This window comes from Pleurodeles waltl, chromosome 2_2 (assembly GCF_031143425.1).
Source record: "Pleurodeles waltl isolate 20211129_DDA chromosome 2_2, aPleWal1.hap1.20221129, whole genome shotgun sequence".
In the NCBI taxonomy this organism is placed as follows: domain Eukaryota; kingdom Metazoa; phylum Chordata; class Amphibia; order Caudata; family Salamandridae; genus Pleurodeles; species Pleurodeles waltl.
In genome coordinates this window covers 996,424,218-996,449,045 of record NC_090439.1, presented here as the reverse complement: position 1 = coordinate 996,449,045, position 24,828 = coordinate 996,424,218, and the positions used below count along the sequence as shown (strand labels likewise).

Here is a 24,828-nt window from a genome sequence, read left to right as displayed (position 1 = left end):
AACACGTTTCAGGGTAAACCGTTGCATCTTCAGGGGAATGAACATTCATGCTGAACACTGTTTACATGTTGGCCTCCTCTGTGCAGATACTTCCACATTCATGCTATACTACATGTTCAAACTAAAAAATACCAATTTCCAGTGAAAATCCCCATTAATTTAGGAAATCCATAGGCTATCCAAGGGGCTAGCCCGTAGGCATTGCCAGCCTTCCAAACCAGAGGTACTGCAAACAGTTCAGTCCTTTTGGGTCTGCCAATCTGATACTGGCAACAAGATCGGTAGTTCTTCCTGTCCTCCTCTCCCACTGCTGTAGCTGCCAAGACACTTTAATTTGTCCTCAACTGCTCATGTAAGTCTAGTGGGAAGCAGGATTCATCATTTCTTCCTTGGCCAAAGATCCATTGTGCCACACAAATTAGTCTTACAGATCATTCAGTTAGTCTACACCCTTCCCATCCTATCCTCCTCCCACTCCAGAACAAATTTTTGGAGTAGCATTTGCCCCATCTTGTTGCAGGCAGTAAATCGTTAACTCTGTGGGTGCCATCAAACAAGAACAACACGTGGAGAAAGGCAAGGGATGCTTTACACTACGTTTCAGTTTGAAGCAGTATAACCTTCCACATGATACGCCATATACATATATTTTTTTAATCTGGGTCATTTGGTCGACTGTCAGATAAGATCTCATTTTGGTGCTGATCTGTCTAATGCATGTCTGTCTAGTGCACAAGCCTTAGGAATCAGCGGACTCCTGTGAGCTTGTGCTGCTTTTCCTTATTTGTCACCATTGGCACTGTAGCTCATATTACTGAACTTTAAGTTCTTTGTCATTCAAAACAGTACAATGTTTTTGTGATGAGACCTAGCTTCTAGCCTTCTACCCATGCCTTGTCATTAAAGGTGTCATTTAAGGCACAACATCAATGATAGGTTCTCACTTCAGTTGTACCATAATAGGACAAATGCATTCTGATCTTACAGTCAAGATTGTGTAAGTGATAAAGGTAGACTCACAGGCCACTATTCTAAGATGGGTCCTGTATCCACAATTGCTATATGGTGCATTTGTGTCTCCTGCAAATATCACTACATACTTCACAGTAGGCAAAGTTGTTTAATTGTGTTTTCATATTCTCGCACACGCACCCCTCATCTGCAAATGCAAAACTGGAATTCGCTCATTCTCCTGCATCACATCTAAGACATGGAACAACCTCCATCAATACATCAGAGCCTCCTCCTCAGTTCTTGAGTTCAGCAAAAAACTGAAGACCAGGCTCTTCATATAAGCACCTAGGCACTGCATGCCTGGCCCAGTGCCTGAATCCTCCCCTCGGCTGATTAGTGTGCTATACAAATCAATATACATTTACTTGTCAGGCTGGTATGTGGGCTACCATAATGCAAAGCTCTTTCCTATTTGCACTCCTGTTGAAACTGCCCTTTTTTGTTGGTTCATCCCCAGACTTTTTGCCTCCTTCCTCCTATTTTTTCTGACCTCTCGCTGTTGGCTCTAGGACTCTGAGCACTTTATCACTGCTGATCAGTGCTAAAGTGCAGCTGCACTCCCTTCTAAAGTTGCTATGATTGGCTTATACCTAATTGGCATATTTAATTTACCTGTAAGTCCCTCTTACAGTGGGGTATCTCTATACCCAGGGTCTGTAAATTAAATGCTACTAGTGGACCTGCAGCACTGCTTGCGCCACCCACTGAGTAGCATTTCAAACCTGTCTCAGGCCTGCCACCACAGGGCCTGCGTGTGCAGTTTTCTGCCACAGAGAACCGGCACCTAAAGTTACGTGCCAGGCCCAGTACTCCCCTTTTACTACATATAAGTCAGCCCTAAGGTAGGCTCTCGCTAGCTCTATGGGCAGGGTGCTATGTATGCAGAAGGCAGGACATGTGCCTGTTTGCGTGCCCTGTCCTGGTAGTAACAAACAACCTATTTGGTGTCTCACTGCTGTGAGTGCTGCCTTCTCATAGGATTGCATTGGAAATGCCCTGCCCTATGTGTGGGGGTATTGTCTGATTTAAGAGGGGTAGCGTAGGCATGTTTAGTATGGTTGTAATGGTAATGAGAAATGCTGCTAACTGGTGTAAGTGGATTTTTTATTACTGTTACAGAAATGCCACTTCTAGAAAGTGAGCGTTTCTCTGTGCTTATGACTCTGGTGTTTTGCAGCTTGACTCCAGTCCACGTCTGGGCAGGAGTGTCTCACGTGGCTGGGGCTGGGTGGGGGGTGCGACGTGTGGGGGGATGTGAAGGTGCGAGGGAGAAAATTAATAATAAAAAAAAATCACTTACCTGCTTTGCTCCCACGCATAGACGGCCGGCCAAACACACATGCGCTCTGAGGGGAGTGCACAATGCACCCCCTTCAGCTCCTCACCCCCAATGTTCCACGCCCCTTTCACAAGCAAAGGATAATAAACACTGTTTATTATGCTTTCCATGTAAAAGGGTTTGCAGCAGTTGCTGCTGGAGGGGGAGGGGCGGGGGTGCGACGCTCCTCCGCCCATACGCGCCTGCATCTCGGCAGAGTGATTGTTGGGCTTTGTGCATACTTTTCAGGCAGCCTGTACACAGGGAGGGTGGAGGTGTCACAGAGGTGCATCTGCATTTTGAATATACTTCCTGGGCTGAGAGAAGGGGGAGGAGGGGCACACATGCATCTGTAAATGCTGTGCCCTGGCCTCACAGAAAAGGGTCGTTTACCCCCAACTGATGTTTGAAGCCTGTGCTGGAGGAGAGAGGGGCCACTCCCGGAATCAGTTGTAACTGGTTGGAACCTTCTCTCCGCTTCTTTGTTACCATACTGCAAAACTGAATATAAGTACAGGGGATTTTTCCCCACACTTTGGAGACTCTTTTTAATTGAACTTACGTGTAACTGGACACAGAATGCTGCTGGAGGGACTCACCAGGAACTGCCTGGGACTGCTGCTGCTGTGCTGACCTGTGAGGATCTGCCAACTGCCTGCAAACCCTTTGTGCTGGCCTGCTTCTGGGCCCTGCCGCCCTGTGCTCCATCTGATCAGTCCCCCAGGGGAAGGGGGCTGTGGCCCTGACCCTGCAACTGCCTGAAGCACAGAAGGAGAGCTTCCTTTCTCCTGATCTAGCACCTTTAAGGTGTTGTGAGAACGCCCCTTTTTCTTTAAAGTGCTGGATCTGGGCACATTTGCTTTATTGAGGGACCATCTCGAGGGCGCTTTTGTTGTGACAAATTTCGCACCTTGCGGACAGTCATGCCATTAAAAATCACCACCGCGACCCGGGTGTTATCGATTTAAAGCACGCCGGAGACACGTGGCCCTGGGATCCCCGAGGCACCACTGGGGCAAAGCACGCTCCGAGGAGAGGAGCGTCCCCGCAGCACAAGCAGGCACGCACTTTGGTACCTGCTCACCGCTGTGTCCCAGACGGGCATCCCTGTGGTCTGGAGTAGACGTACGGGGAAGGAAGCCTCATCGGAGGCTCCCCATCCCACCGTGGCCCCTTGTTGTGTGTTGTAGAGACGGGCGGGGATGGAAGCCCCACCGGGGCCCCTTGTTGTGTGTTGTAGAGACGGGCGGGGACAGAAGCCTCACCGGAGGCTTCCCTGCCCCACTGGAGCCCTCATTATGTTCACGAAGACCGAGGGCAGGGTGGAAGCTTCACAGGAGGCCCCCCGCACCTCAAGGTCCCCGCGCTGGGCACCCTAATTGTTGGAGGCCCATTGTGGTCCAGGAGGGCATCCAGAGATCACAGGCCCCAGAAGGGGCCCGATATGAAACCCGGAGGGGGTGTGTGCCACCCCCTCCCCCAAACATCACCACGAGGCCCCCATTGAGTGCAAGGGGCACCGGGGGACCCCTTGTTTTACCTCACAGCATTGGAGTTGCCTGTTCCTCAAAAGCAGGTACTTTTTAGGGATAATGCCCTTTTCTGATGTTCCTATTATGGACTTGCGGGGACTGTTGTGCTAGCCTGTGTTTGGGGTATAATATGACATATATGTCCTGATGTTTCTTTTATGTGCATGACATGCTGATATGTTCTTATGACTTGCCATATGTTTCCTAATGTTCCTGGTATGGGCTTTTATAATATTGGTTATGACAAGTGCATTTCTTAAGTAGTGTGATTTCTGACTACTGCTTATGTTGCAGAATAATAAGTAACCTGTCTGTAATGTGTGACTACTGCTGGGTTTTGCAGAATAACTATTGTGTGACGTTCTGACAACTGCTTGAGTAGCAGGATATTACTGACATGTTGTGTTTGGTCTAATTATGTTGTGTACAATACAGTTTATTTTTATATAACTTGGTGTTGTGTTTCCTTTGTGGTGGGGATAGTGCATCACCTGTGTTGTGTGTGTTGTGCAAATGCTTTACAGATTGCCCCCGGATAAGGCCTGAATGCTTGTGCAAAGCTAGCAAGGGGGTGAGCAGGAGTTATCTTGGTCATGTAACTGCCTTGCCCTGACTAGAGTGGGTGGGTTCTGCCTGGCGTAGGTGCATACCCTAGCCAACCAGAAACCCCATTTCTAACTACTCCCCTATCTGTAACTTCTCTGTCATTTATTAGAACTTTAGAGCAATAGGCCCCTTTATGAAGGAATGGTGCGCATCCATGTCTAGGGCCTCTCCTGTGTTACAAGCACATACACTGTATTGATTTATACATGGTTCTGTGTTACATCTTTGAGAATATGCTTCCCATCAGCCCACCAGGCTACAAGGTACTCATTGGTTATAGATAGGAGCAGGTCTTCAAATAGGTGTAACAGAGTAACCTTAAAGATAACCTGATCAACACAGGATGTGGTTTCTAGTACTACTTCTATTAGGATGTGAAGGTTTGTGGAACATTTTTATCAACAATAAATAGACTGACGTTTGTAACACTAGTGAAATTACCACCAGGCTAGTACTGCCTGACAGATTACATTTTTTTTCAAAAACACAATATGTTCCACTTGTTGGTGTTTTCATGCCTCTTGTTGTTACTTCCTTCTAGCTTATGACCCTAATAACAAGCGCCTGCGTCAGGTAAAGGACCAGATTTTGATGGATTCCAAAAGCAGCCCGAAGATCCTTTTTAAAATTTTGCTGGACACGGCTCAGTTTGAGTTTGTACTAAAGGAGGTAACCTTACATACATTTTTGTTTGAGATACGTTTCTGTGTCATGAATTTCAGAATATTTTTGCCTTGGCACACTCTAAGCCTAAAGGTGTCATTTTGGTTAATAGAAATACAGTGTTTTATGTGTGGCCTATTTATTGAAACATATGCTTTTGAAAACTCTGATTGTAAGAGATAAAATTATATGGTGAGGACAAATGACATTCCCTGTGTGTAGGAGCAGCAGTGGCTAACAAACATTTCCTGATGGTTTGCATATTAGCTTCAATGGTATAGTTATGATTATGTCTTCAGTAAATGACTATTCCCTTTATAATAATGAAATCCATGGTGGTAATTTAGGTTTCGACTTCCACTTTTGAAGATAAACAGTTGGGTTAAAAATAAAAATAAATCACTGAGACCAGTTATTTAAATTGTCTCATGAATTTGCCTGGCAGATGTACTTGTCTGTGGCATGGAATCAAAGCTCCCCCTGTAATTTTCATGGGACTCTGGTGAGCCATTTTATATACAAGAGTCCCCAGAGGAGAGTAGCTTACTTCAGATGTATCTTTTTTGTGCGTGCACTATTGAACTCTGTAGCCTGAAGAATTATTAAATCATAGGAATGCAGATGATAAGAAATAGATCAATTAATGTAAAAAAAAAACTTTAAGTATACTTACACAGTCATTGGTTTGGCTAGTATTACTCAATGGGCCACAAAATACTTTTTTCCCTATATATCCTATTTCCTTTACAGAAAACATTAATCCATATAGTGTATATTTACGTTTTGGAGACATCAACAGTGATTCGTGTGGTGACGTACAGTGAACTAATCTTATGTAATGGATTAGCGAAAGAAAGTGTGCAGTCAATTGAATACAAACAACCAAGGAAAAGATACCAGACCATCCCCATTTATTGGTCGATATTTTCTTACTCCTGACACTATTTTCACAGGATCTCTCTATTTCTAGTCTTCCGTCTGATATGGGGCCATTTGTAACAACTACTGTAGCTCATGGGTAGCCAGAAAAGAATTCACAAACCTATATACTGTTTAACTTATCCCCCCCCTCAACTTTTGGCTTAAAGTCACCAGAGGTCCTCTTAGTCTTGAAAGTCAATGTCTGGATTCTCCATTCTCAAACACTAATCCTGCCTCAACCTTGTTGAGTGAGTCCATTGTGGCAGTCAATTCTTCTTCGAATTATGCCAAACAGCTTCTTTTGAATCCAGACTTAATGCTCAAATGTAATAAGTCATTAGTAGCCACAGCCCAGGCCCTTTCCTTGCAAACATATAAGCTTGACATCCAACTAACCCTGACAACCCTGTCTCGAGTTTTCCAAAGATTATTGCATTTTGTTGACTGAGCTTTAGATGAACAAAGTAATTTGTCCAGTTGTACTTGTGGGTTAATATTTAACAAGCTACAGTCCTTGCCGGACATGTTTAGGTTTCTGGTAGAATACTTTAAAATGTAATAAATCACTTAGAAATGTAACTAGGACTTTAGCTATGAAGCAGAGCTAACTTCTAGGAATGAGGGTGAGGGAGGAAATGATGACCACAAGGATATATTTAGGTTGAAGGTATTAGTTTAACAGAAAAGGGAGAGGATGAGGATGAGATGACAACCAGTGGTCTAGATGAAGGGGCAAAGGGCTGTGACCCAAGTCTCCTCTTCCAGGCCTATACAATGAGGATGCTGCAAAAAGATGCTCTCAACCTTCCACCCTTTACCTGGATCCTGAGGATGAATGCCCCACGAAGGGGCAATACACATTTTCAGTGCCTAGGGAAAAGCAAAATACAAATCTTGTTTGTCAGATACCCCAAGACATTTTCAGGAGTTACAAATTGGCAGCAGGCTATTCAGAGATTTCAGAATGACTGAATCACACTAAATTTGTAAATACTTCATACCCAATATGGCGCCATTGCCAAAACCTCTTGGTGTGGTCTGCTTTTTAATTACTTGCTATGCATGAATAATACCAGAGAGCGAGCAGTGACAGAGAAAGTTACTGTTGTCTCTCTACTTGGTGTTGGTTTCTTGGTAAAGAGCCTAAATGTATTGGTACATATACCTAAATGTATGTTTATCTGCCTTACATAGATGTTCAAGCAGATGTTATCAGAAAAGCAGACCAAGTGGGAAAATTATAAAAGGGAATGCTCCGAGAGGATGACAGAACTTGCTGATGTTTTTTCAGGAGTCAAGCCCCTTACTCGAGTGGAGAAAAATGGTACGAGAAAGGTTCACCTGTGCGTTGATTTGCTTTTGTTTACAGTGCAATTTATTCATGACACTCCCCTTTTTTTCTTATACCTTTAAAGATATTTTAGCAAGACCATTGCTTTAAGTTGGACGAAAAAGATGGGACAGCTTCAATTGGCTAAAAAGCATTAAAAAAAATACTTCAGAAGAGGTGTGCATTAAAACATAAGCTAGCATCCAGTGTGTCAAGCAGTGTGTCAGCTGACCAGTATTTGGGTTCCTTTTTTGTGATTTTTTTTAATGGTATTCAGACATACAACGTAACAACAGACATACACCTAAAACAAATCATGCCTGTTGTTGTTGGCAATGCTTGTTAGCTGTACCAGATAGAAGAACAACAGTGACTTGTTATCAATAATTAGAATTAAGAGTTAATAAATTCTGAGAAAGCAAGACTATGAATTAAACATTAGTAAGGTCTGTGGATTGTACTGCTGAATATCGACCTACAAGAATATCCTGGACAGATTTTCGAGGGACACAATATAAAAAGGTAAGTGCATAGAGAAGTTTAGATTTACTGTTCCTAACTCTACATCTACATACCTTGAATCTATATATATGAACATGGTACACGTATTTGGAGTTAGGTTTAGCAAATCTATACTTATCTGTCGACATTTTAGTTTAAATATTTTGTCTTCGATGTTCTATGGCATTTATATTCTGCTTTTAACTTTCAGGGTGCACACCAGTCTGTGGAAGGGGTAGTGGTCGTTAGAGTGTCTCAATTACGCCCATTCTCCCCTTTACAAGACTTTTGTATGCAGTTTTCCACGCCATTAGGCACTTAAACAGTTTTTCTCCTCACACCTTTCTGAAATTCTCCATCTGCATATCTTACATTTCCCCACACGTCTATTTGCAACAGAAAGAAAAAGGATTGGATGGACATGTAGTCTGCACACTTCTGTGACCCACTGACAGGCATTGTAGGACATTTTCACTGCCTTTAACCTCTGTTTCAGAGCTTTCAGTTGTGCCCCATCATAAACACGCCCCTACAACCTGAACTCACCCAGACATCTGGAGACGACTGGGTTCAACATGTGCACTGTACAAGAGTCCTATGTTGCATGAAAAGAAACTATAAACATTACCCATCTTGAATACTCTTAGGGAATGCAAGATGAAGTAAAGCATGGAATGCAAGATGAAGTAAAGCATCTAATGTATAAACAAGGACTCCATCGCTGCTGTGTATTTATTTTTTCAGTCCTAGTTGAGAAATCTATCAATGGTTTGCCAACAGAGTTAAGGACAGGAATATAGAGCCTTGTACTGATACTTTCCAAAATCTTTTTTTTTAATTACTCCTGATTATGACATGTGGCAGGACCCTTCCCGTTCACAGCTCTGAAGAAGACTGTTTTAATGAGTTCTGTATTTAAGCTAAGAGAAGCAAGTCTCAAGCAGTCCTGTTAGCAGGCAAAATAGATCCAGACAATGTAGATGGTTGCTGAATCACCTCACATAAGGCATGGGACAAAGAGGGCAGATCACATAATCTCTAAAGGTTATCTTTCTGCACTGCATTTTCTGCACTTTCTTGTCTGTTAGCTCTCTCTTTATTTGCCCTGTGTTCAGAAGACAATTGTGGGTAGGCAGCATAGGAAGTGTTGGATTGCTGAAATAAAAGGGTAGAGTTTAAAATGTTGTTGCATCATTTATAATACTGTGCATATAACCTGGTGCCCAGATACCACCTATTTGGGATTATTCATTACAAAACAACTGCAAATTCGCCGTTCAATGGAAGTCTGTGTTGTTAGCTTATGAATACTGTGAATTTTAGTCCGTTTAAAAAACTTTGAAATGAAAAAACATTTTATTCAATAAAGTTTTGCCCAGTTTCTTCTCCTGAAACCAATCCTTGCCTTCCTGTGAGTGAAAATCAATATTTTATTAGGGTGGGGAGGATGAGGTGGGTGCTGAGGAGTCACTGTAATATGGTGCATTATTTAATTATTTTGTCTTTTTATGTATGTCATCCAGAAAACTTGCAAGCTTGGTTCAGGGAGATCTCAAAGCAAATACTGTCTCTAAATTATGAGGACTCCACTGCAGCGGGCAGGAAAACTGTGCAACTTATTCAAGCACTGGAAGAGGTACGTTCTTTTTCATGGCAGTGGATGACAAGCAGTAGATTCAAAATATACATTAATGAATGATAACATACACTGGGGCATAGGATCAAGCAACTCATGTATCACCATAATGCCACACAACTTCACATGGATTGGAGCCACATATGACGTTTTAACACAACACCACGTAGACTATCAAAAAAATTAGAACTCGATCTGTAAGTTTAGGCTGCTGCACTTTTATATCTTAAGTGTACTTTTATATGCGTAATGTTTCAGTAGTCAATTAAAATGTAGAGGGAGTGGCAAGTGAATTCGAGACTCTGCTGTCCGAGACAGAACCTCATGGATACATGTCTGTCTTTGCTTTATAACGCTTCTGAAGATAAGTGGATTGTGGTGGTAGTAACGCTGCAGACCTCTGCCTTAAGAACGCCTTTTTGTCTTATAATTTATTCTGTGTTTCCCTTCATTGCTTAATGTGGTCTGTTTATGACACTTAGCATGTACTCAAGATGTATCATTTTTCAAAACAAATGCCATAGTTTTAACGTAAAAGGTGAACTGTTGATTTCAAGTAAATGTGTTGACCTGTCAGTGCAGATTTTGCACATATTTCCCTAGTATGCTCCGTGGTAGTTTGGTAATCATTTAGATGCGTGCTAAAATGTAGAATGTATTAGATATTTCTCTAATGAGGATATGATTTGAAAAAACCTGATGGCATTCGGTTTTTCGTGAACTAATAATTCAGATATCTATTTGCTCAGTGCTTCCATTTAGTTTGAATCTTTCCCCAGTGCACGGAACCTGCCATAATAATGGTCCCTCCTAATAGAAATTTAGACAGATCCAAAAGACCAATCTCCATGGTAACATTTTATGTGATGTCTTACCTCACTGTTTCCAAATCTCCTGTTTTCAGATAACAGCCTAGAGGAAAAGATCGAAAAGCAATTGCATAACTCTGCCAAAACCAGTCATCTATTGAATGACTGTCAGGCGTTCGCACTAAGATCATCGTGATATATATCATAGAACAACACTTACCTTGTCTGGACAGAGACAATTTATGCGCCCTAATTTATTTTGATCTCTCACAAGCTTATGAGAAATTGTACCACCAAATCCTCCTAAAGTGGACCAGATGATAGACCAGCTCTGAAACTGGCCTACCTAACTGTCAAGGCTCAGAACTTTGGAGTCCTCATTCAGGATGCCCCTTGTGTGGTTCCCTGGTCACATCATTCTGTCATTTGCGTTTCGATTTAGAAAAGATAATCTTAAAATACCAATTACCAATCCAAATGTTTGCCGATGTTATGATGCAGCTTCTATGAATGTCGATTTACCGGAATGCTTTTGGTAGAGGAAGCACAACAAGAACCCTTTGACACACAAAGGCATCGCACAGAGACCTGTAGCAGCCAATTATTTTCAGCTGGCAAGGTACTAGAAAGGCAAAGAAAGAAAACTACGGAAGTTATTGAGGGCTTAATGAACCTAGTTTACTCTTTGTACCAGATGTAACCCAAGTGCAACAGCTGCTACCCAATCCCTAATGCAATTTCTAATGCATCATGGATTGTCTCACAACCATATTCTTTTTGAATGAAAAGAAATGACAGTTCTCAACTGGTTGTCATAGTTACGAATGCTAACATTACTGTGTTCTTGGTCGTATAACACCCTAGTTACTGATCCAAAGTGAAGAATCATGTGGAGGAATGCACAGTTTTGGGAAGGAGGACACTTTACCCAGAAAGCATTCTTTTTGTGAGTTGAGATGTTTCCATTCAATATTTTTTGAGAGAGGAAGATCCAAAATGTATAGATATATTGGCAGTTGGGCTTGCATTTAAAAAGATTTCATGCATTCTGATTGGCTGAGGGGGCTTTTTGGAAAAAGCACTCTGATTGGCTGCCTGCAATATGAACAGAAATGTTGCCGCTGCTAAAACAGGACCTGGGGACTTTGTCCCTGTGTCCTAAACATGTTTTAAAACAGGACATAAGGGTACAAAGTAGGGATACCCTTGCCCCTTAGCTCTTACGTGGTCTGTTCCAGAGTTACCCCACCCTCCCCAACTAAAATTAAAATGAAAATTTCCCACAGGGCTGGCTGAAAATGTTTTTAAAAGAATGCAAGCTGCTATTTTTTTAATACCACCAAAGTGGGCCCGGTGATCGATGCAACTTTAATTTTTATTATTTATGGGGAGGTGGTCGTGCTTGGATCTCATCTCCCCAAACCAACTTTTGGCGCCAGGGACCTCATTCCCTGAGGCCTGATGCATTGCTGTCCCGGGGAGCCTATTGTCCAGAACAGTGACAAAGAGCCTGAGAGGGGAACAGGAGGTGCTCACCCACCCCCTGCCTGTGACTAGGGGGTCGGGAGTATTCCGGTGTAAGCCTCCTGCCTCAGTAATTGTGGGCATGAGGCACTATGGATGCTCCTCCTGCCCACTGCTTCCACTGTGCTGGCTAGGGCCATAGGGGCCTTGGGGCTCCCTGTGGTCCCTGACAACTCCTGAAGCTGTGGGTGCTGGGTGCCAGGGAGGGACGGGATTCCCATCAAAATCAATGCTGCTTCCGCCCGCTGTTGCCAGCACGGGTGGGGAGCACAGGAGATGCTGTCTCTGCAGCACAGAGTAGGCTGGGACCTGAGGGGCTTCTCCCAGTTACCTCTCAAGCTGTGGGTGCCCTAAGTGGGACCATGACTTCCACCAAAACTAATGCTGCTCCTCCCTGCTGCTGCCGCCCCAGCCAGGAAGAGAGAAGATGCTGGTCACACAGCGTGGAAGCTCAATGGGGCTGCATAGGTCTTGGGGCTCACCCCCATAGCCTCCAATGACCCATCAAGCACAGGGTGCCCCGGGTGGGACTGGAGGCCCCACAATATAGAGCACAAATAGAGTTGTAGCATTGCCGCTTGATTATGGAAAGCGCCAACAGCTGCTCAGTAAATATATAATGCACGTTGACCAGCACACCGCATAATGCACTGCGTGGCCTTTGTTTTTTACCTCTCACAGTGCCCCAAGGTGAGGCAAGGGTAGCACCAACCTTTATTCCAGGTGTTGTGGGGGGCTGCAGGGAGTACAGCAGCCCCCAGGAATATTTTATTAAAAAACTTAAACTAAATCTCCTGGGTCACTAAATTCATGACCCAAGGAGAGGATTTGCAAGAACTTTTGTTCTTGCGCTCTAGGTTGAGGGGTCCCCTAGTGATTGGTCCTATGGCTAGATTATATGGGCTGGAGAGAGTAAAGAAAGAAGTCTCTACCACATGTTGTTGAATACACATGGTTTAGTGTCAATTTAAATGGCAAGCATTGAAATATTCACATTGATAATGAATGTATCTTAATAGAATTATTTTTGTAATTAATTTTAATGATAGATCCTAAGATGTGGGAACTGTTGCTGTTAATTTAGTGACTCCTTGACAAACTCAATACACACGCCTTAAATATTGATGTGGTGACCCCTTGCAAACCCGTAGGGCTTCTTTAAATAAAATGACACCCTTTTGTGTTGTGATGCTGTATCCACACTGCTGGGGGTTGGGCACAAGTCCTGGCCCAAAGTTAGGAACTGTGACCAACTCCACCTCACACTGAAGTTTATGCGCAGCAAGGTGTTGTCATAGTTACAAATGCTAATAAAATTTTACTTTAAATAACCCTAGAAATTCCCTGAGAACCCAAAGGCTAAAGTGATATCATAGTTAGGTAAAAATCTCAGTTAAAAAATATTTTTAAACTAAAATCTTGTAATTTACCAGTTATAGTTTACAGAACTAACTAGAAATTGCACCACAACCATGCACTGCGTAGGACCTCACATATCCCATCACCCATGACATGTTTAATGACATCTCGGATGACATCTCAAATGCCATATTTCTTGAAACCGCTATGCATGGTGAGGGTGCTAAAGTTCAACTGGTGAATTTCAGTGTTGAGTTTAAAGTGTTACATTCTAACTTGCATTTTCACCTAATTATAACATCAGTTTAACCTTTTTTATAACCACTTTATCTGGAGTCCTTCAGCCCATCCTTGCAGAGGTTTCAGGGGTCTGTTTCCTTCCAGAAAGCCATTATTCTCTCATCTCAGCCCCAGGTCCAGTGGCTTCTCAAGTGCCTATCGCTTGTGCAGGGCTTCTTTTAAGTGTGGGTGCCAAGTTCTAGAAGCCGGGTACCCATTGTCAATCCTAGGGTGGCACATTATCACTCTACTTCTGCCCCAACCTTGAGGCACAGCATTCCAAAGATTTTAAGATGACGACTTCAGGTAGTCTGTGGGAAGAACTTACCTTGGATCCTCGGTTCCTCCCCCAGTTGACACAGCTGACTGATCTCTTCTCACCAAACATCAAAGGGGTGTCTCTCCTATGTTTAGCTCCAGAAGTCAGGCCTTCCTCTTTTCTTCCAACAGCTTGAGCTTGCCCAGGCCAGGTGCAATCTCAGTAGTTCCATACATATTTCGTCCCCATCCCTGTCTTCCTCCATGAACTGGGTCAAGCACTGTTATTGGCTTAATTGTGTGAGTAGGCTTTTGGTCGCCCTACTTGCTAGTAGAGTAGTTAACTCTAGTTAGAGTGACAAATGTCGGTACTCTGGTTATGGCTGGGCCTGGGAAATATGAACATTCCCAATGCGCTATCAAGAGTGGAGTTATGATGAAAGTGCCTATAGATCTACTCATGGGATGCATGTTTATCCTTAGATTGATACCTCACTGGATCATGTATGCTTAAATGGGGTGAAGCTGTACTTTGGGGCATATTTAGCGTAAAATGTTTAATTCAGTTACACACCACAGACTTGCAGTAAGCACGGCAGACCTACACTATAAATAATCACTCACATTATAAGCCTGACCCCTGGTCAACACCGATCCCTGAAGGGTTCCTCTGTGATAGGTTACCTGCCTGCAGATACCAGGCTGAGCTAGAGGGTAGTCTCACATGATCAGCCCTCAAACATGTGCTCATTAGTTATCTTGTAACCAGCCTAAGGCCTATGACCCTGAGCCCTATCTTAAAAGGCAGACACAAAGTGGCAGTTACCACTCAGAATCAATTTTCACTGAATTTACTGTGAACTAGACTCTCTCACAGTAAATATCAAAACCAGGTAGACAAAAAAGTGAAAAATCCAGGGAGATTAAATGGACAGAACTCATTTATATATAACATGATAAAAACACCAGCCAAGTTATGATGTAAAGGCACTCCCTGTGCACTGATGCACTGACTGTGAGATAATGACTTCCAATGTGGAGACTGAATACTGTTTCTCATGCTCCTTGTTCCATAATGTTGTGAACACAAACAGATGACATTCAACTGGCACTCTTTTTCTGCTGCTCTGTCCCCCACTCAGTGTTCTGAAATTGCTTCATTCACCATCACCTAGCATGCATCATCTTGGTGTCCTCAAATTCATCCATAGCTGTCTCCTGTGTGCCTGCCTTGCAGCCGGAGTGCGTTACCCAAATGAAAGTTCATGGCAGAGTCACCACTCAAGCCATAACAGTCTGACCCAAGCTATAAGGTTGTCCATTTCCAGATACTGTCAGTTCATTAGATTGTGTCCAGTCAGGACATGCACCAGTTTGAAACCGGTTATGTCTGCTTATGAATCCAGCTGGTCTCAGTGCTTTGAATTGGGAGCCGAAAAGTAGGTCAATACCCAACGAGTGGCCTCCTTGTGTGCACCAATTGTTTGGGACCTGTTTCTCAGACAGTTCGCTAAGGTCTCAGTTTTCATTACCGGGTTACCCCAAGGGATTATGTGAGCTATTGAACCGGTGCACCTACCGTGTCCTAAGGCTTTACATGTTCCATTGAGAACTAGATTTGAAGGTTAGGCAGCAACCTGCTTTCAAATGGCTAGATCCTTAGAATTGTCTGGTTACAATAATTATTTAAGTTGTATTCAGGACTGTTTGCTACAGCCAATGGTGGCGGGGTTGCAAAGGAAAGTCGTCAGTGGCTTTGGATGTGGCAGATACTAGCTCACCAATTCTTCAAGCAGTTTGTGAGATAGTGCAAACCATCAGTGATTAGGACATGAGGAGCTTGTGCAGTTGTACAAACCAGACAGTATGCTTTCTGTGTATTTGTGCTGTCTGTTAGCCAACTGAGCTGCAGCAATCGTATCACTCCTGGGCAGTCTTGTTTTCTTGAGGCATCCACCACACAGATTCATCAAGCACTGGGGACTGATCTTCTCTGTTCCTCTACTTGCAGGTCAATATGCCTCTTCCCATTTCAGTCTGTCCACAGAAACAAAGGCTCCAATTTAGCTTGAGGGACAACAACCACTAGCAAATGGTCTTTTGTTGACAATTCATCTGCTATATTGGTGTGCAGGCCTGTAAGAAAATGAAAGAAAATTATAACCAGTATAAAATCCCAGTTTTCAGATATTACTATATCAATATATGTGTTCTCTATAAGTACTGAGGATCATACAGCACTCTCCTATGAGTAGAACTTATTACTCCAACTGGTCAACAGTTAGCTGAAAGATCCTCCCTTGTATTGTTAGAACCTCAAACAAGAAAAACATCAGGAAAAAGATAAGGTTATATCTATCCCTTTCTTTTCTGTCACATGCGAGACACTCTCACAAGAATTCTCATACCAAAAAGTAACGAATTGAGGGCAGCGATTTCCAAGGGAATACATTCTCCAAAAGCGAAAATTTAGTCTGTGAGTAACCCTTAGAATTCCATAAAAGTAATTGTCAGTGCATCTCCATCATTACGAAGAGAAATGAATCATATATAGGATTCTATGTAATATGCCATATTAAATCCACAATCACTATCCAGAGAATAAAGTCCTGCTTAATGAAAGAGCGAGAGCTCGAAGAAGTATCCATACCAATGCAGGCAAAGTACTTAGGGAGCAATCGTGGAAGCTTTACTGCAGGCTCTGCAATTCAACACTAAAAGGAAATGGAGGGGGTAGAGGGGCGTCAGAGCACCTGGCAGTTTACAGCCCCCACCTCCTGTATGCATGCCTTCATCCAAAGAGAACTGCAAAACAATGACTTTTTCCTGGAACACAGTGCCAAGCGCGCTTGCCTTTATGGGGCAAATGCAACTTTAGAGGCAAGGATTGCAGCCAGTGTCTTCCCTACCGGGGAGAGGGTTGAAAACGTCAGCACTCCTCTCAACGAATGACATCCCTCAAACTATTGCTGTGAGTCAGGAGCGTCTTCTGAATACCTCTGCGGTAAGACAGGAAACACGGTTGCCTCCCTCACTTCTTGAAATCACAAAACTCCTCCACATGAACAACTTCAAACATGGGAATTAGGCACATCGGCTGACATGCGCAAAGGTCTTTTATCCTGGAATACCGCCATCGGCTGGGAAGTGTTAGCCCCTCTCCCCCTCAGAATCATGGGACTTGTAGTTCCATGAATCCAATGAAAGGAAGACACATACACAAGCACACATAAAGTACAAATAAACGCTATTTCACCGTATTGCAATAGTCATACATTATATGTTCTGCACCCATAAGAACCTGAAGGCGCCTTGTGCATCAAAGCCCTGACAGCTTTATTTAAAATTTGAAGCTTTCTATAAGCCAAGCAGAAGTACGTTTTGTCAGTTCTCAATAAGTTTAATTCTGGGGGAAGTAGTCCAAATCCAGTCCATTTTCAATTGTTCTAAGTGTAAACTTATATTGACTCCAGTCTTAGAATTCACCAGTGCTAGTCAACAGCCAGCAACTCAGGAAAGAGTGGAGAGGGGTTTTCCTCAGGCAACCTACTACAAGCAAATAAAGGGATGGTTATACCCCCCCTTCCCAAAAGATAAACACACTTTCAGTGATAAGGTCCTAAGCACCAAGGCTTGAAGGCTGTAATGTCTACAATGGACAAGAAACAGTCTCCAGCTAACTAGCTTGTGCTGCCTGGGTGTGGTATTGATGCTCATGTTCTCTCCTTCCTTTTCTCCTCCCCTCTCTTTTACTTTCTTTCTTTCTCTACTAATCCCCACATATGCATATCGGAATCTGTAAACATCCCAGTTCAGGGTGCTGGTTAGACCTTTATTACGGAGCACCAGTAGGTCATCTCTCCACAAGGGTGGTGTAAGTAAGTCATTTCCAAGTAATAAATTCAAAATCTTGTTAGGTCCAATACAAGCATTTGAAAAATAAACGTGGGCTCAATCCCTGCTAACTATTGCACATAGTAGACATGATTAACTTAAGGAAAATTGTGTATAGTACATCACAGTACCAAAATAAATTAAGTTAGAGCACAACACAACAAAAATACCACAATCAATCGAATAGAAAAAATTTAATAAGAACAACATCACCAAAACAATTCAAATCCAATAAGGGGGACCAGACATATGAATTTTTAAAAGTTTAGCTAAAAAAAGCACCAAGAAAAAATAAAATGACTGATATGTTTTCTTGGGCTAGCATACCACCTGCCCTCATCAAAAGTCGCAGGAGTCAGTGTTCTAACCCCTGGTGCAGGGATTTAGTAAAAGTACCAATACAAATAAGAAATCCAGTTGGACTGCAACCCTTGCCCAACCCAGGAGGTTGTAGTAAATTGACTTGTTGGTTGGGCGGCTGGGTGTCCTTCTCAAGCAACAGCCACAGTCCTTGTCCGGGTGATCCACAAAAGTCACTAAATTCACCTTTGCTTAACTCTGCTTGGCATAAAATCAGTCAGGCTTAACTTGGAGGCAATGTGTAAAGTATTTATACAGCACTCAAACAACATTAAAGTGAAAACCCCACATCAATTTAAAAAACTAGAGTAAAATTTTATAAATTATTTGACACCAAAACAACAAAAATGCAATCGCCTGGGGCGGGTAAAAACCAACAAGGGCAAAGGTTAGCTGTTAAAAAGCAAGAACGCCTAGGAGAAATGAAATGGAAAAATAGGGCATAAAAAAACCTTGCAAATGCAGCATGTGGACGACATTACTGTGGTAATTGACTACTGCGACCTCCCATCGACAGGATGAATCAGCTGAGAAAACGGTCAAGGAAAAAGCTTAGAGAGGCAAAACCAATAAATATAGGGCCCAGTGGTGACTGGGCATAGGCAAAAAATGGAGAAGAGTCCTACCTGTAGGGGAAGAATCCCTCTTACATGATATCCAGTTGGCATTGGAGCATCTTGCTGGGCTGCGAGAAAACCCTCAGTCTTGCCCTTCAGCTTTCCACATATGTCACAGTCAGCAGGTCCAGTCCTCCTCTGTCCACAGACCCAGAACATGTTCTGGTAAGCTGGGGGTGAGATGTTACTTTTGTAGTAGTTATTGGGTGGGGATGACTCCTGGACATTCCCTAAACAATAGCACAAAGTTTCCATGGGCAACCCCTCTCTCTTTTTCAGCACATCCTGTTTGCCTTACTACAAACTATCCCACAGTGTACTGTTCTTAGTTTAATCCAACATGAAAAAACTCATCTGTCCTTGGTTATGAGTGGTGCCCCCGCTATGGGTGTTTCTATGGAAATGAACAGCCTCCTTCTCTTCAACAACACCAAACTGGTTCTAGGACCTGTTCCTCTCTCACTGGCATGGTGCCAACTTGGCTACAGTTAGCCCTGGGATCAAAGGGCTTCAATTCTCAGGTCTCCCTTTATACTAAATTATGAATGGGCAGGCCTCACCATTTTCCCTTTCAAATTAATGAAGTGCCTGAACTCTCCCCAACTGCTCTCCCAGTCCTGAGAGGAATTACACATCCCACAACCAGGTCCTCCTGCCAAAAGGTGCAAGCCTTAGTTTATACTCTGGGTACAGTTATCACACCTCATTGAGGGGAAAGCACTGGCAGGTGGCAGCAGCTTGCATGTTAATACTAGTTAGCCGACTGGAACTTCAAGCAGACAGTATAAAGGTTTTAATTTAATTTTCCAATATACTTTCCAGTCCAAATTCACATTTGAATTGGATTTTTAAGAAATATTAAAAACAGTGGTTGAATAATTGTTGTAGTTTATCCCAAAGTAAAGTTAACAGAAATTTAGAGTTTGGCGGATGGGGTTACTCTGTCACAAACATGACAGATATCCCTTCTGCTGTATTACAATTCCATTATATCCTATGATAATCGTGATACAGCAGATGAGATATCCATCACATTTGTGATGGATTAACCCGTCTGCCAAACTCTTAATCAGCCCTAAAGTGTTTCTCTTATAAGATCTACTGTAGCTATGTATAGTGAAAGTAGCTTTAAGGAGCTAGTATCTGTAGGAGCATGCCAATATAAAAATCATCCACTTTTAAATAGTAGACACCTTGGTTACCTTGTAAGCTGCAAGATCTGCTTGGAGGTGACTTGTATAGTATTTAAATGTAGGGCCCCTTCCTATCTAAAATGGTTATTTTGACAGAATCACCTTCAGGTTTAAAAGCAGGAGCATTTGGGCTACACATGTTGGTCGAAAGCGAGGTTTTACCTCATCAGCCTAGTGGATGATACAGTGTGTGCTGCAATCCACAGGTGACATTTAACTTTCCATGCCATTGGTGTGTTTTCCTGCACCATATACTGCAGTCTTACTAAAAAGTGTATGCCGATTTACCATGTTTTAGGGGGTTGAAGTGCATACAATGGGGCCTGAACACCAGTTCCCCAGTGGACAGAGATCACACTCCAACAAAAAGAAAAATGCCTGCCAGCAAAAACACTGGAGTGATTATGCATAAGGAGGGATTTTCTCACAGTTGCAAATAAGAATGACTGTTTGAATATTATATTACTGCTATCATACTTCTTATAGCATGGTTGTAGGGACAGAAGACTCATTGTTGGACTGTTTCCTTTTTGCAGGGTCATTCCCAATCTTTTTGCATCCTTTCTCCTAATTTCTCTGACCTGTTTTTATTGGCTTTAGGACTCTGAGCACTTTACCACTGTTAACCAGTGCTAAAGTGCATATGCTCTCTGTGTAAATTGTATTGTTGATTGGCTTATCCATGACTGGCATATTTGATTTACTAGTAAATCCTTAGTACAGTGCACTAGAGGTGCCCAGGGCCTGTAAATCAAATGCTACTAGTGGGCCTGCAGCACTGGTTGAGCCACCCACATAAGTTGCCCTGGAAACATGGTGCAGACCTGCCACTGCAGTGTCTGTGTGTGCAGTTTTAAACTGCCAATTCGACTTAGCATGTGTACCCAATTGCCAGGCCTAAACCTTCCCTTTTTATACATGTAAGGCATCCCTAAGGTAGGCCCTAGGTAGCCCCATGGGCAGGGTGCACTGTATGTTAAAGGTGGGACATGTACTTATGTGTTTTACATGTCCTAACAGTAAAACACTGCCAAATTCGTTTTTCACTGTTGCAAGGCCTATCTCTCTCATAGGTTAACATGGGGGCTCCCTTTAAATATTATTAAAGCGTAGATTTCCTTTGGGAGCAGATAGACATGTGGAGTTTGGGGTCTCTGAACTCAGAATTTTTAAATATATCTTTTAGTGAAGTTGGTTTTGAGATTGTGTGTTTGAAAATGCCACTTTTGTAGATTCCCTCTGTGGGTTAGGTTGACAGTTGGGCTGTTTGCACCTCTCTCTAGACAGTGACACAAAGGGAGCTGAGGTGTAGCCTGCATATCCTGATGAGCCATCTGTGCTAGGAGGGAGGGGAGGAGTGGTCACTCACACCTGAAAGGGCTGTGCCTGCCCTCACACACTGCAGTCTCCAATCCACGGGTGTGTGTCTGGGGCCTGGCCTGGGCAAGGCAGGATCTTGAAAGCAACAGGGACTTCTCTTTGAAGTAGGCCTACTTTAAAGGCATAAAGGGGTATAAGAAGACCCCCCAAAACCCTTGAAAATTAGATCACTTCTGGAATCAAGAGGAACATCTGCCAAGGAGAAGAGTTGAGGAGAAGTGCTACCCTGCCTGTCACTGTGCTTTGTGGAGCTATCCTGCAGTTGCTGCTTGTGCCTGTGAAAGGGGACAAAGACTGGACTTTTGTTGTGCATTCCTGCTTCTGAAGAATCTCCAAGGACTTGAACTGAGCTTGCCTCCTGTTGTTGAAGTCTCAGGGCCATCAAGTAATTCTGCTGCCAGCACCTGGACTCTCTGCTGAGACTCCTGCCCTGCCAAGTGGTGCCCTATCCAGTTCCTGGGCCCTTGAAAGGTGAAGCTGGCAGACAAAGACTAAAAATCCATGCACAGACCAGCGTGCAGGGAAATTTTCGACGCACCTTCCGTGACCCGGCTGATAATGCGCTGCTGGCTTCGCAGCTGAAATCAACGCTCCACCTGCATCGCGGCTGGAAGATCAACTCAATGCGATTGGAGATACGACGTGCAACACCTGCTAACAGAGGCTGATAACGATGCGAACCCCACGCAGCGCGGTCTTGTGATACCGTGCGACCAGGCGCATCACTCTCTTGCGGGAGAGGAGAAACGACGCATGCCGACCCGACCGGAGGAGGAACTTCGCACGGTCTCGCTTGCGAGTGAGAAATTGACGCATCGCTGGCTGTTTCTGACAGACACTAGCCTGTGCGGTGTTATTTTGATGCTACCCATGTACTTTTGTATGCTAACAACGATCTCACTCTTTTTTTTAAAGGATTTAAGGCTCTTACTGTTTGAAAATTCATAACTTGACTTGTGTGTGTTGATTTTGTTGTCGTTTTGGTCTTGTTTTGTTTAGATAAATATCTATTTTTCTAAACCTGTGTTGAGTCATTTTGTAGTGTTTTCACTGAGTTACTGTGTGTATTGGTACAAATACTTTACACATTGCTTCTGAAGTTAACCCTGCCTGCGTGTGCCAAGCTACCAAGGGGGTCAGCAGGGTGAGGGTCTTGCTTTGACAGGGGGTAACCTGACTGCCAACCAGAGACCCCATTTCTAACATTCATTAACTCAGAGTAGTAGGCTCCCTAATTCTCGCTGGGGAGTTAAATCAGAGGTGCATCTCCTTTTAGCAGCGCTCTTCTCTGTTGAGCACACCTGTGGTTTAATGGTGGTCACCTTCTGTGTACTCGCGATTGCAGAGTTCACCACAGGGAAAGTATAAGGTGGATCAGGACAAAAAGTACAACTTTCAGAGTGGCACAACTTTTCCTAATTATGCAGAGGCCCTGCTTGTAAAACTATTTGCATAGCATTTTGATAGCTCCTGTCTCTTGTGCCCAATTTTGTTCAGCTTCACTCCAACCTAGGTGATCTGCATCCAGTCGTTGGTGCACAGGGCAAACTAATTTCAGGTGCAGTGATGGAGAGCCTGAATATCTTGAATTCAGTTCCTGGTTTCAGGTTTTACTTCATAGGACCCATGGACATGTATATTTTTTTCCCCTGTGGTTACAGCAGCTGTGTTTAGTATTCCAAGTGGTAGCGATGCAATACCTAAACTGAATCCAGTGAGTTAATATGCTTTTCAAGAACATATGCTAGATGGGTTTTAATGTTTGCTAATCTTGGTACATATTTTACATTTTTCCATAGGTTCAAGAGTTTCACCAACTGGAATCCAATCTGCAAATATGCCAGTTTCTTGCTGACACTCGCAAGTTTCTCCACCAGATGATTCGAACTATTAACATTAAAGAAGAGGTCCTGATCACCATGCAGATAGTTGGAGACCTTTCATATGCCTGGCAGCTCATTGATAGGTGAGTGGGAACTGAATATGTTGGCCCCGGTTTATAGCATCCAAGAAATGTTTAGAAGCAATTTTAGGGGTCCCAAAGGAGAGTCATTTTCTGAGAACTTGATTTCATGCCACTAAATGCAGACGTGAGAACTCCTGTGGCATTGGGAGAATAAACTACTATGGAGCAGCCCTGTAACCCTGGCAACCTAGGCGGATGAGTGTAGAAGAAAAACAAAGATTCCCTTCGGGAGAAGCTTTCAGCCTAAACCTCTTAGGCCAAGTATTGTAATTTTAAAACAATGCATTGTGATTATACAGTTAGTTTTATTCACGGTATAAAGTTAATTGATGTTTAAAAAGGACACGTTTTTGACATATCATGACATTACAGGTGCTCCAACATGGATGGCACAGTGAAGGTGAATGGTGACATATGTGAAAAGTTGTCCATAGAATACATCTACAAAATATAAACACGTATCACTTTGGGCTGATAAAATTGTAGATTCTTAGCACTACTCAAATTTAAGAGTACATTGCGTATGTCATAATAAATCAAAATCAGTCCATTAGTTCATTTGTCAACATTTCGAACCTATGGAATAGATTTATCCAGGAACATCATCAGGAAGCAATATGTGGTAACAGCCAGTTTGGAGTGATACATCACCGGTATTGGATTGTGTAGGGCAGGGCACTAATATAGGACTAGTAGTGAAATTGAGATCCTACCAAAAGGCAGGAATACAGCGCCGTCCGGAGATTGGCAAGCAGGACTTTGAGACTAGCGCAGCAAATGTGGGTGGTCAGAAGAGCTGGAGTGTGCAGCAGCCTTTCACCTCAAGCATAAAAAATAAAAATAACCAATATGTGTTGTGATTTGTTTTTCAGAAGATTCGTTGTTTAGAGACACAGTTTAGCCAAAAAAAAGAATTAATCGGCAGGGCTCCTTTAAGTACCTCAACAGTAGACATTCAGTTGTGCACACAGGTGCACCACAAAAGCCTTGTGGCCACTGAGTAGAAGGACCACATGATTTATTATGTTTGTGCTCACCTGTCTAGGAAACACATTTTCACAGAAAAGACAGACTATTGTCACGTTGTTACAGACAGTAATGCCATAGCTCTACCATACCTTTTACTTGAAGCCAAACTGGCGTGTTTTCCAGTCAAGCAGATACCACATTTATATCTACATGCTTTTCACTGAAGAAGCCGAAGCCAAAGCTTGGTCACACCACCATGTGTAACCCTCCAGTCACACCACCATGAAATAAAATGCAACTTAAGAAACCCAAAGACTGGTGTAAGATGTCCTGCAAGACATCAGAAATGTCATTTCGTGTAAACTCCACATAAAGGGGGTTATTCTAACTTTGGAGGAGGTGTTAATCCGTCCCAAAAGTGACGGAAAAGTGACGGATTTACCACCAGCCGTATTACGAGTCCATTATATCCTATGGAACTCGTAATACGGCTGGTGGTATATCCGTCACTTTACCGTCACTTTTGGGACGGATTAACACTCCTCCAAAGTTAGAATAACCCCCATAGTGTTGAAGAATGTGTGCTTCGTCATACCAGTTTTCCTCTGGCATCTCCGAGATTTTCTTATTGTGTTTTGTGTTTAACACTGCTCTGAAGCAGCCTTCTCACAGTGTGAGTGATAAACATTCGTGACCGTT

At 43.1% G+C, this 24,828-nt stretch overlaps 1 protein-coding gene across 2 annotated transcripts in view; it reads left to right on the top strand.

Annotated features, from left to right (window-relative positions):
* Window positions 1–24,828, top strand: part of WASHC5 (WASH complex subunit 5) — a 326,030-nt gene that overhangs the window by 63,344 nt on the left and 237,858 nt on the right. For both annotated transcript variants that reach the window (XM_069220734.1, XM_069220733.1), the window contains exons 10-13: window positions 5,012–5,139; window positions 7,249–7,378; window positions 9,409–9,521; window positions 22,994–23,160. In XM_069220734.1, coding sequence (XP_069076835.1) covers window positions 5,012–5,139; window positions 7,249–7,378; window positions 9,409–9,521; window positions 22,994–23,160 — 538 coding nt within the window. The remainder of the gene's footprint in view (window positions 1–5,011; window positions 5,140–7,248; window positions 7,379–9,408; window positions 9,522–22,993; window positions 23,161–24,828) is intronic.